Below are 13,629 nucleotides of genomic sequence, written 5' to 3'. Positions count from 1 at the left end.
ACCAAACAAAAAACAAATCGAAGGAAATTTCTGAGAGCAATCAGTTTCTTCCCAACTTGTATATCATTATTACTGCTATGTGAAAGTTTAGGAGGAGAAAGCCAAATTTTCTAAAACAAAATAGAATTGACTTACTTTTAAGGTGGATGAGTCTGAAGGGAGGATCTTTACCAGGCAAAGCTACGCGCCCCTTGGGCGGTGCACGTGCCCATGGCTGCTGCGCGTCGTAAATGGGCCAATTTTATGGGCCCTCGCTGATGACAGAGGGCGGGAACATGCAAATTCTGGTCGGAGCTAGGTCTGCCCTTACCCCCAGAGCAAGCAAATAATTCAAGCGGCAGTGCTGTAGACAGTCCCGACCTCTTCCAAATTAGGCTCCCTTCTCCTCCACCTCTGGGACATCAATTTCTGAATCCGAACTTCTGGTAGGAAATCTCTGTCCTACCCCATGTCGAACCGGACCCCCCAGATACTCCAACTGAAATGGTTTGAAGATTGCTCTTGGTCAGGTTCACCACCCAACTGAGCTCCTGAATAAGGAGATCACCCTGCATGTCACCAGGTGGCTCTCTTCCGGAAACTTGGCTCGAATTAGCCAGTTGCCCAAATATGGGTGCACCAGGATTCCTTCTCTTTGCAAGACCACCGTTACGACTACCAGAACCTTGGAAAATGTTCTGGAGTGGTGACTAGACCAAAGGGCAGCACCCAAAACTGATAATGGTGCCCCAACACTGCAAAGCATCGAAAGCATTGGTGTACCAATTGGATGGGCATATGAAGGTAAGCCTCTGACAGATCCAGGGAGGTCAGAAATTCCCGACTGCACCACCAATATTACAGAACATGAGGTTTCCATGCGAAAATGAGTCACCTTCAAATGACGGTTGACCCTCTTGAGATCCAGTATAGGACGACAGGAACCCTCTTTTCTTGGGTACAACAAAATAAATGGAATATGAAACCCATACTTTCTTGAGATGTGAGCACCATAAACAGCCCTCAGCCTGAGGAGCCTTTGAAGCGTGAACTCCACTGCCTGCTGCTTCTGCAGGGGGTGGCAAGGTGACACCATGAACACGTCCCAAGGAATACTGCAAAATTTCAGCCCATAATCTTCTCATATCACCTCCAGGACCCACTGGTCTGACATGATCTCGACCCACCTCTGATAAAAGAAAGACTTCCCCTTATCTCTTGTTCCCAAAGGTGGGTCAGCAAATCTTCATTGGGGCACTTGGGAAGATCCGCCACCCAAGCCCTCTCCTCTTGGGCTGTTGGGGACGAAAGGAATGAGACCTACCAAAAGGCTGAGTCCACTGAAAGGTCGACCCTCTGTAGGGACGAAACCGCTTGGAACCTCTGAGATGACCCCTCATATCAAAGAGGTGCTGTAACAGCTTCTTATCTTCCAGCAACCGAGAAACCGGAGACTCATCCCACTTATTGGCCAGTTTCTCCAACTTGCTCCCAAACAAGAGCAAGACTTTAAAGGGCAACTTGGTAAGATTAGCTTTGGAGGTCACGTTAGCTGACCAATATCGCAACCAGAGTTGATGCTTGGCTGCTATCACTGAAGCCACTCCTCTGGCTGAGGTACGGACCAAATCGCAGCCTGCGCCTTCTAAAAAGGTGGCAGCAGGCTCCATAACCGCTCTGGAATTCCCTCTAGACTCAACCTTCTGAGAGAGAAGCAGACAAGATTGCTTCCTGTTGTGCCCTAGTTGCGCAATCTATAAAGTCACTGCCACTGCCTCAAAGGCTTGCTCAAGAATAGCCTCAATCCTTCTGTCATATACATCCTTCAAGGCCACTCCTCCCTCTATGGGGATAGCCATCTGCTTAGAGTCGGCACATACCAGTGCATCCACTCTGGGAAAACGCAAATGCTCTCTCACAGCTGAATCCAGGAAGTACAGGCCTTCCAATGTCTGACCCCCTTTGAAATTTGCCTCTAGGGCTTCCCATTTCAGATCTATCATTTCCTGAATGGCATCCATCACAGGGAAAAAAAAAGAAAATTAGGTCCTTACCTTTTGCTAATTTTCGTTCCTGTAGTACCGAGGATCAGTCCAGACTCCTGGGTTTTGCCCCCCCCTCTAGCAGATGGAGACAGAAGTTTACAACCAAACTCCGCCTATATCTAGGCTGGTGCCACCTACAGTCTGGCAGTATTACTTAATGTCAAAGCAGAAAACACCACCAAAATCCACGAAACTCCATAACAATTCACCTCAACCGCAACGTTAACCACCCCAACTGGGGAACCGAACTCGAGGTATAAACAGTAACCCCTCAGAAATAAACAAATACAGACTAGACAGGCCCTCCGGCAACAACCGGAAACTTGGGCGGGACTCTGGACTGATCCTCGGTACTACAGGAACGAAAATTAGCAAAAGGTAAGGACCTAATTTTCTTTTCCCTGTACTTACCGGGATCAGTCCAGACTCCTGGGATGTACCAGAGCTTACCTTTCTTGGGTCGGGAGCCGGAGAGGCCTGCTCTAAGCACCCCTTCTCCAAACCCCGTCGACCCTGGAGCATGAACATCCAAATGATAGTGCCGTGCAAACGTGTGGACCGACTTCCATGTGGCCGCTCTACAGATCTCTTCTGTAGGAATGAGATGGCATTCCGCCCATGATGCGGCCTGAGCGCGAGTAGAATGAGCTCGCAACCCAGCGGGCAACGGCCTACCCTGCAAAAGGTACGCCGACCGAATGGCCTCCTTCAGCCACCGAGCAATTGTCGTCTTGGAGGCTGCCTTCCCTCGCCTTGGACCCCCATAGAGAACGAAAAGGTGGTCCGACATTCTGAATGCATTGGTGACTTCTAGATACTGTAGCAAAGCACGTCTGACATCCAACTTACGGAGATCCTTAGCCATAGGATCCAAAACCTGTGCCTGCCCAACCGATGGCAGCTCAACCGTCTGATTCATGTGAAACGACGAAACCACTTTGGGCAAAAAGGAAGGCACCGTCCGCAACGAAATGCCCGAGTCCGAAATCCGCAAAAACGGCTCCCGACACAAACAGAGCGTGCAATTCAGAAATTCCGTCGTGCCGAAAACCATGGCCACCAGAAAACCACCTTCAGCGTTAGATCCTTGAGCGTAACCCTACGAAGAGGCTCGAAAGGTGCTGTACACAAACTTTAAGGACCACATTCAAGCTCCAGGACGGACAAGGCTGCCTAAACGGAGGCCGCAATTGTCTCGCCCCTCTAAGAAAACGCACGACATCCGGATGCGCAGCTAATGTTGTACCATGATCCGTCCCGTTAGGGACCCCCAGCGCTGCCACCTGCACTCCAGCGAACTACAGGAAAGAACCTTTGGACAAACCCTCCTGTAGAAAAAAGAAGTATGTCCGGAATGGCCGCACGAGTGGGCCCCACTCCGTGAACCATACACCAGGACTCAAAAACTCTCCATACCCGGACATAAGCCAAGGACTGGGACTTCTTACGGGAACGTAGTAGAGTAGCAACCACCGTCTCCGCGTATCCCTTTGACCTCAACCGTTTCCTCTCAAAAGCCATGCCGCTAGACAAAAGCGATCCACAGGTCGAAACAACGGGTCCCTGATGCAAGAGGGTCCGGCAGAAGACGGAAAACGAAGTGGCCCCTCGATCGCTAGATTTAGAAGATCCGCGAACCACGGCCTCTTGGCCATTCCGGAGCAACCACTATCACGTCCGCCGGGTGCTGCTCAAATCCGACGCAACACCCTGCCGATGAGAGGCCATGGAGGAAACACATAGAGGAGCACATCTGTCGGCCACGGTACCCGCCAGGGCTTCCACTCCTTCCGCCGCCATCTCCCGACGACGCGTAAAAACCTTGGAGCCTTGGCATTCTGGAAGGTAGCCATCAGATCTACCGCCGGTGTGCCCCCACCGATCGCAAACGAGTTGGAAGGCTTCCTCAGCGAGCTCCCACTCTCCGGGATCCAGCCAGTGGCGACTGAGAAAATCCGCCTGGACATTCTGTACCCCGGCTATGTGAGAGGCCGCAATACTGGCCAGGTGGGACACCGCCCACTTCATCAACACCCGGGCTTCGGTCGCCACTGCCCGACTCCTGGTTCCCCCCTGCCGATTGATGTAAGCCCACCGTGGTCGCATTGTCAAACAGGATCCTGACCGATTGACCTCGGAGCATCGGAAGGAACCGTAAGAGAGCCAGTCTCACCGCTCGAGTTTCTAACAGATTGATGGTCCATGACGCCTCCCGCGGCGACCACTGGCCCTGGACTGACTGTCCGCCAACATACAGCTCCCCATACCTGCTTCTCCGTAGGCCGCCTTGATGGCTTCTTTGATCCAGCGGGCTATGGTTGCTCGCTAGGCCGCTTCCCCTTGCTTCTTCCCGCTTTAATTTTTTGAGGGAAAAATGTGTGCTTCGGGCACACATTTTTTTTTTTTTTGCATCGGGGAAATAGCTAATACTCTCATCAATATGAATTTACATGTGATGGTAAAAGGTGAACCGGTAGATGTAGTATACTTGGATTTTCAGAAGGCGTTTGACAAAGTTCCTCATGAGAGGCTTCTAGGAAAAGTAAAAAGTCATGGGATAGGTGGCGATGTCCTTTCGTGAATTGCAAACTGGTTAAAAGACAGGAAACAGAGTAGGATTAAATGGATAATTTTCTCAGTGGAAGGGAGTGGACAGTGGAGTGCCTCAGGGATCTGTATTGGGACCCTTACTTTTCAATATATTTATAAATGATCTGGAAAGAAATACGAGGAGTGAGGTAATCAAATTTGCAGATGACACAAAATTGTTCAGAGTAGTTAAATCACAAGCAGATTGTGATAAATTGCAGGAAGACCTTGTGAGACTGGAAAATTGGGCATCCAAATGGCAGATGAAATTTAATGTGGATAAGTGCAAGGTGATGCATATAGGGAAAAATAACCCATGCTATAATTACATAATGCTGGGTTCCATATTAGGTGCTACAACCCAAGAAAGAGATCTAGGTGTCATAGTGGATAACACATTGAACTCGTCGGTTCAGTGTGCTGCGACAGTCAAAAAAGCAAACAGAATGTTGGGAATTATTAGAAAGGGAATGATGAATAAAATGGAAAATGTCATAATGCCTCTGTATTGCTCCATGGTGAGACCGCACCTTGAATACTGTGTACAATTCTGGTCGCCGCATCTCAAAAAAGATATAATTGCGATGGAGAAGGTACAGAGAAGGGCTACCAAAATGATAAGGGAAATGGACCAGCTCCCCTATGAGGAAAGACTAAAGAGGTTAGGACTTTTCAGCTTGGAGAAGAGACAGCTGAGGGGGGGTGATTTACGTACTCTGAATAATTTGTATCATCTGCAAATTTGATAACCTCACTTGTCGTATTCCTTTCCAGATCATTTATAAATATATTGAAAAGCAAGTACAGATCCCTGAGGCACTCCACTGTTTACCCTTTTCCACTGAGAAAATTGACCATTTAATCCTACTCTCTGTTTCCTGTCTTTTAACCAGTTTGTAATCCACGAAAGGACATCACCTTCTATCCCATGACTTTTTAGTTTTCTTACAAGCCTCAACTCTACCATGTAGACAAGCCTGAGCCGCTACCTGTACTCTTGGGGAGTTGAAAGCTAGACCTTTGATCAAGCCTTTTTGAATGAAAGATAAAACCTGAGACACTGAAGACCATAAGGCCTGTACCCCGTTAGTTATACACCATGCCTCAAAGACCTTCCAGACTCGGATATACGACAACAAAGTCAATGTCCGCCTAGCTTGCAGAAGAGTAGTTATGACCGCTTCTGGGTACCCTCGTCGTCTCAAATGCCGCCTCTTAAAAGCCAGGCCACTAGATAAAAGCGATCTGCCTGATTTGAAAATATGGGGCCCTGTCAAAGAAGATGACTGAAGCGCAACTGTCCATCCACTGCCATGTTGACCAGATCCACGAACCATGGTCAACGAGGCCATGCCGGGGTTACCAACACCACTTCTCCCGGATGTTTCTCTATCCGACACAAAACTGCCTATCAGAGATCAGGGGGGAAATATATAAAGAACCACCCCTTGAGGTCAGGATATTACCAGAACGTCAACCCCTTCGGCCCCGTACTCCCATCTTTGACTGAAAAAACGAGATGTCTTTGCATTGAGACACATCACCATTAGATCCACGTGGGGACAGCCCCACCTCTCTTGGATGAGCTGCATCGCTGTCTCTGACAACTCCCACTCCCCCTGGATCTAGCATTGTGCGACTTAGAAAATCCACTTGGACGTTTTCGACCACTGCGATATGAGATGCCACTATCTGAATCAAGTGCTGTTCAGCCCAAAGAATTAACTCCTGAGCCACCACATGACTCTTGGTTCCTCCCTGCCAACTGATATATACCACGGTCATCGCATTGTCCGACAAGACCTTCATCGAGCAGCCTTGAACCAAAGGTAGAAAAACAAGGAACACCAACTGCACTGCTCTGGTCTGGTCTAAGCGACTGATAAACCAAGAGGCTTCTTCTGCCGATCAAACGCCCTGGGCCAATTGTTGCTGGCATACTGCTCCCCAACCAGAAAGACTGGCTTTGGTAGTAAGAATTACCCAATCCGGGACCTCCAGATAGACCACACAGACTAGACTGGACGACTGCAGCCACTAAGCCAGACTGTCCCGTGCATGACCATCAAGTGAAACAGGCATATGAAACTCCTCTGATAACAGATTCCACTGTGCCAACACAGCTCTCTGGAGCGGTCTCATATGCACAAAAGCCTACGGCACCAACTCCAGTGTGAGGCTATTGAGCCGAGAACTTGCAAAGAATCCCAAGCTCTGGAGACCTGCAAAGCCAGCCGCCGGACTTGCATCTGTAACTTGCAGGCTCTCTCCTCCAAGAGGAACATCTTGCCCTTCAATGTGTTGAACCGAGCCCCCAAGTAGTCTAGGGTCCAAGACTGGATCAGCTGGCTCTTCGCCAAATTCGCCACCCAGCCTAAAGATTCTAGGGTGGTGATTACCTTCTGCACCGCTGCACGACAAGTAACTTCTGACTTTGCTCTGATGAGCCAATTGTCTAGATAAGGGTGCACCAGGACACCCTTGTGCCACAACGCCACCACCACCTCCACCATTACCTTGGTGAATATGCGGAGCAACGCAACCAGCCCTAAGGGGAGAGCCTGAAACTGAAATGCTGACCCAATACCATGAACCTCAGGAACCGCTAGTGAGCCGGACGAATGGGGATACGTAGGTAGGCCTCCGTCAGATCCAAAGAAGCCAGGAACTTGTCCTAGCGCACCACTGCGATTAACGACCACAGAGTTTCCAGCCAAAACCTTGGGACCTTTAGCGCCACATTTACCTGTTTTAAATCTAGAATGAGGCAAAAAGAGCCTTCTTTCTTTGGAACTACTAAGTATATGGAATACCGACCTTTGTCTTGTTCGCTCTGTGGAACCGGAACCACCGCTCCTAAGGCCCGTAACTTAATGTCCCCGGACTGCCAGACGCTTTTCCAACGACCTGCAGGGGAAAACTAGAAACAAGTTGCAAACAGGCCGAGCAAATTCTAATGCTTAAACGTCTCTTAATACGCTGAGGACCCACCGATCCTGAGTGATCTTGGTCCACCTCCTGTAAAATCGTGCTAGACGAGCCCCTATAAAAGGAACAACGGAGTGGACCAGCCTCGCCTCATTATAAGGATTTGGCTTCAGCGGCCCCACTATTGGAGGAAACTCTGAATGGCCGTCGACCACCTTGAAAGGACTGCTCCCAGGCCTGACCTTGAAATAAACTGCTTTTGCGAGGTTGGGGCTCCTCTCGCTTGATGTAACCGCCTAATATCCTGAAAATGCAACAGAAATTGAAAAGGCTGCTTGCCCTTAGGCTTATCCTCTGGCAACTTATGCACCTTATTCTTACCCAGGTCCTTCATCAAGTGTTCCAGATCTTCAACAAACAAGAGGCACCCCTTAAAAGGCAGAGAGCCTAAACGAGACTTAAACGAAACATCTGCCCACCAGTTGCATAACCACAATAACCGCCTGGCTGAAACTGCGGAACCCATAATACAGGAGAAAGTTCTGAACAGGTCATACAAGGCATCCACCATGTAAGCAACTGATATCTCCGAGCACTCTGCTTTATCTGCTTCGACACCCGATTTTGTCTGCCCGTCCTGAAGCTGTTAAACCCAGTGCACCCAAGCCTTTTGCATGAAGCTAGAGCAGATAGCCGCCCATAGACTCAGGGCAGATACTTCAAAATTCCTTTTGAGCTGAATTTCCAGCTTCCAGTCTTGAACATCCTTCAATGCCGCGGAACCTGCAACAGGGATAGTCGTCTTCTTTGTGACCACCGAAACTGCAGCATCCACCTTTGGAAGAGAAAAGAACTCCAACTTTTGTTCCAGCAAGGAATAGAGCTTAGCCATCACCCTTCCCACTCTCAAGCCAGAATCGGGCACTCCCCATTCTCGATCCACCAACTTATAATAGGGAAAAGCTCGCAGAGGAGCCCGAAGCCCATCCAGAACTGGATCCGCACCTTCCATATCAGAGTCTTCCTGTTGGAGTTTCAGCTCCAGTTCCTGCAAACATGAGGAATCAAAGGACCTAACTCCTCCTTCCGGAACAAACAGAACACTTTAAGGTCATCACCCTCAGAGACTGGAAAATTATCTAGATAATCTCCTTGAGATACACAGACGTCATCTAGATCAATAACCTGATCCTGCAACAAGGCCTCCTGCATCCCGGGGTCCTCCTAAGACTCAACCGAGTCATCTGAGTCTGCCTCAGCAAACCCAGGATGCCGTGAACGCTGTCCCAGCGGAGGGTTCCAACATTGGGATTGCTCAGGCCCTGAAGCACCTCTCTGACCCCCTAGAGGGTGAGACTGGCTACCCAAATCTGCCTGTTGAGCTTAATATGCCTCATGCAGCAGGAGAACAAAATCAGCAGAAAAAGCCCGAGGAGCCTGACAGAGCTCCAAGGGTGCAGTCTACGTGGATGCAGGCCCTGGCAGATCTAAGCGCATTGCCTCATCTATCCCCCCCACACCCTCTACGGGTGGGCCGGAGAAAGATGCGGAGCGAAATCTCCCCCATCATCCGTCTGAACAGACCACAATTCTGGTGGAGCCAAAGGTTTGGAGGAAAATTGAAGGCTTGCCGTGGTCCACACATCAGCGCTTCACAGAAACCCTCGGGGAAGAGCCCGAACGACAGTTCCTGCCTCTCACAGTCGCCGGAGCCTCCAATGGACCCTCTCCCCCCAAAATGCAGGCTGCATGTAAACTAAAGCGGCTGAACCACACCGATCCCGCACCTCAAGCGCGGCAAACATAGCCGCAAACCATACTGAAACAGGCGGGAAAATCCCCCTGCCGAGCCCCAAACAAACGTGCGAACGGGAGCAAAAAACCAAAGCCTGCACAACCCACCACAAACAGGGACCAGAGGGGGAGAGCTGCCCACAGACAGCCTTACCTTTTTTTTTTTAAACAACTTAAACTCTGGTCAGCCTCTCCTCTGCAGAGATGATGGAGCTGTCCAGCTCAGGTTCAGCAAAAGGCAAAAAGAAATAAGGAGAGACTTTAAAGAAAGAAAGGCAAGCTGATGAAAGAAAAAAACAGATACCCCAGCTGCCTGACCAGCCGCGTGAAGGGGAGGGATCTGGACCACCGGATTTACACCCCACAGACTAAAGGAGTGAGCATACAAAAAGGTCACCAATCTCCAGCTTGTCCATCTTAACCAAACAGGGAAGGATCCACCAGGACCCAAACATGCCTAGGAGCAAAGGTCGACACCCAAAAAAGAAAAAATTCACCAGACCTCAGAACTGCAGGTTTATGCACCAGCCAACATCTGCTGGAGACAGAGAAATACTGAGAAACTGCAGGTGGCACCAGGGATTATGAAGCAGTGTCAGCGAGACTCTCTCTGTCTCCATCTGCTGGCACAGATGAATAAACCCAGAAATCTGGACTGATCCGGGTACACAGGGAATGTATGTCGAGCTGTGCGCTGTGGTCAGCCCACGGTATTGCATCAGCCTGGAAGAGCAGATTCTGATTCACAGCAATGCATATAATAAATAAATAATATTGCAGACAGTTCCCATTTGATCCATCACAGGACACAAGGGCCAAAAGGCTGTAACTGTAACTCATTAGCAGCTGTCAACAAGAAGCTAGTATAGCTTCATTCCTAAGCAGACCTCCTCTACGGGGTCTAGAAGGAGAAGAAACCTCTTCTTACTAACAGCTTCAAAAAGCTGCCAAGCTCTGCACAGAATTAATGATTACACCATCAAATATTGAACAGAGCAGAAAAGGCAGTCACACACAGACCTATACACTGGCCCCTTAATAGGTAAGTAGAGAAGCAGGTATATTTAAAAAAAGGAAGAATACTTTTACAATACATGTATGGCAATGTCAAACCTGAAGCTCTCACCAGGATAATTATTCTGACGCATTGGAATTTTCTCTCAAAAGATTTAAAATCCAGCAATAAATGAAAACAAATTTTTTTTTTTTTTTTTTTTTTTTTAAACTGCTTACCTCAGATCCGGAGCCGGCTGGGGGGAGTGAGCCGGGACCCCCGGTATCACCCCCAGCTCTGTGGAGCCGGTACGTGGGGCTCTCCCACTCCTCGGCTGCCTCTACCAGGGGGAACAGTCCCCTCAGGACCCTAACTTCCCCTGGGAGGCGGGGATTGGGACCAGCAGGCAAGCCTCTGCGGTCCCTTCCCACTAGAAAAAAACCAACAAACTTTCCTACCTTTTTTTTTTTTTTTTTTTTTACAAAAACCACCTAACCAACGTAGGCCTAACACAGACTGTAGGTTTTGCACCCTCTCCACCTGCTAGGAGACAGAAGAATACTGCCAGACTGTAGGTGGCACCAGCCTATATGTAGGCGGAGTTTTTGTTTATAAACTTCTGTCTCCATCTGCTAGAGGGGGGGCAAAACCCAGGAGTCTGGACTGATCCTGGTACGTACAGGGAACTGCAGGTTTATGCACCAGCCAACATCTGCTGGAGACAGAGAAATACTGAGAAACTGCAGGTGGCACCAGGGATTATGAAGCAGTGTCAGCGAGACTCTCTCTGTCTCCATCTGCTGGCACAGATGAATAAACCCAGAAATCTGGACTGATCCGGGTACACAGGGAATGTATGTCGAGCTGTGCGCTGTGGTCAGCCCACGGTATTGCATCAGCCTGGAAGAGCAGATTCTGATTCACAGCAATGCATATAATAAATAAATAATATTGCAGACAGTTCCCATTTGATCCATCACAGGACACAAGGGCCAAAAGGCTGTAACTGTAACTCATTAGCAGCTGTCAACAAGAAGCTAGTATAGCTTCATTCCTAAGCAGACCTCCTCTACGGGGTCTAGAAGGAGAAGAAACCTCTTCTTACTAACAGCTTCAAAAAGCTGCCAAGCTCTGCACAGAATTAATGATTACACCATCAAATATTGAACAGAGCAGAAAAGGCAGTCACACACAGACCTATACACTGGCCCCTTAATAGGTAAGTAGAGAAGCAGGTATATTTAAAAAAAGGAAGAATACTTTTACAATACATGTATGGCAATGTCAAACCTGAAGCTCTCACCAGGATAATTATTCTGACGCATTGGAATTTTCTCTCAAAAGATTTAAAATCCAGCATCATACTCACAGTCTATATTGTTGGCCAGGACACGGATACACTGTTGATAGAGAGACATCATCTTTGGAAGGTAGGCAGTTTTGGAGCCAGAATAAACTTGCATCTTGGAGTTCAATCTGCGTCCAGTAAAACCTGCATCCTCCTCTTCTACTGGTGACGAGAGTACTGCAAGAGCGAGAAAGAGGCAGCTACAAACATACTGCATGAATCACATCACCGCTACTTTTCATGACACAACTGGATGAAAATTTCACTGCAAAGGCAATGTCTGAAACAGATGCAGTCATTCATACGACAGGAAACAGAGAAAGACTGCAAGCCCCATTTATTCTGCCCACTTTCCATTCTTCACATGTGCGGCAAATGATTTCCAGAGTCTTACTTGACAGGAAAAGTCTCAACCAAATATGATAAAAGTTCACAAAGCTGAATGGTGTAAAATCCTTGTTCCAGATTCCAAGGATTCTGCTCATTTTCACAGCATTTAGGATTGTACAGTAGAGTGGTCTACGAACTCTACATCACTATAAACTTAATTGTAACACTATGAATAGTGAATTTTACATGTGAACAGTACCTCACTGGTACAATTGGTCATGACCTACCCCACTAAACAATTGATTGTCTTTAATGATATATTTATTTATTTATCTAACATCTTTTCTATTCAGACATTAAAATACACATCATATCGGTTTACATTGTAACAAAAGATTGAAATTACATAGAACAGGGGCAGGGAAAACAGGGAGAGTATATAAGCAAGAGAGAAAGGACTCTTAGGAGCCTAAAAAGTCAAGCAAGGGGAATGGGGAAAGAGAGATGAACATATTTACAATCATTAATCATGGTCGTGAAGGTGAACATATTTACATAATTACAAACGGAGGGGCGAGGGGTTGGGAAGAGGGAGCAGCTAGTCTGGGAAGGCCTGGTGGAAGAGCCAAGTTTTGAGCATCTTTCTGAATTTCAGGGGGCAGGGCTCCAGACTGAGGTGGGATGGCATGGCGTTCCATTGTGTTGGACCGGCAATGGATAGGGCACATTCCCTGGTTGCCGAAAGGCAGGCCCTCTTGAGGGGTGGAATCTGAAGGGTGCATGCAAGGTTTGCTCTGGTGGGGTGGGCAGATTGGGAGAGTTGGAGGGGTTCGCTGAGCCATGAGGGATTGTTCTTGTAAATAGATTTGTGTATAATGGTGAGGGATTTGAAGAGGATATGGAAGGAGATAGGTAGCCAATGCAGATCCTTAAGGACTGGGGTTATATGGTCTGTTTTACGTGTGTTGCTAAGGAGTCTTGCCGTGGCGTTTTGAAGTATCTGGAGGGGTTTGATAGTGGAGTAGGGGAGTCCTAGGTAGAGGGAGTTGCAGTAATCCAGTTTGGATGAGAGGGTGGCTTGGATGACTGTTCTGAGGTCGTGTGTGTGAAGTAGGGGCTTGAGTTTTTTGATGATGTTAAGTTTGTAGAAACCGCCTTTGAGGACAGAGCTGATGTGATTTTTTAGGTTCAGAAGAGGGTCGATGAGGACACCGAGGTTTCGGACAGCGGGCTGTGAGGTTAAGGAGAGGGTCTTGGGGTCGTTGGGAGGGGAGGAGCTTGAAGGTTTGATGGTTGTGGATGAGGAGGAGTTCGGTTTTTGAGGCATTGAGTGCGAGTTGAAGGGAAGTGAGTATATATATTGTAACCGAACCTTTAGCGGCACCTGTTAGAATGCACTAATGTACGCCCTTCACCTACATGTAAACCGTTGCGATGGTATAGAAAATTTTTTTAAATAAAAATAATAAATAAATATCTCTTGCTTATATTTTACTACAAATACTGACCATTTCTATTCTCACTCCAAACATCATAGCCCCCTTTCTTGAAGAGAGGAAGGCTCATGAGGAATGCAAGAATAGAGGCTGGATGGCATGTGCAACACTCTTCCAGTGGAGGTT

General features: G+C 48.1%; 1 protein-coding gene across 2 annotated transcripts in view; it reads right to left on the bottom strand.

The window, feature by feature from the left end:
• The window catches only part of ELOA (elongin A), a 111,285-nt gene that overhangs the window by 73,593 nt on the left and 24,063 nt on the right, over positions 1–13,629 (bottom strand). For both annotated transcript variants that reach the window (XM_029619953.1, XM_029619952.1), the window contains exon 6: positions 11,699–11,854. In XM_029619953.1, coding sequence (XP_029475813.1) covers positions 11,699–11,854 — 156 coding nt within the window. The remainder of the gene's footprint in view (positions 1–11,698; positions 11,855–13,629) is intronic.

The sequence above is a fragment of the Rhinatrema bivittatum genome, chromosome 11 (genome assembly GCF_901001135.1).
Source record: "Rhinatrema bivittatum chromosome 11, aRhiBiv1.1, whole genome shotgun sequence".
NCBI lineage: Eukaryota > Metazoa > Chordata > Amphibia > Gymnophiona > Rhinatrematidae > Rhinatrema > Rhinatrema bivittatum.
This window is presented reverse-complemented; position numbering and strand designations above follow the sequence as displayed.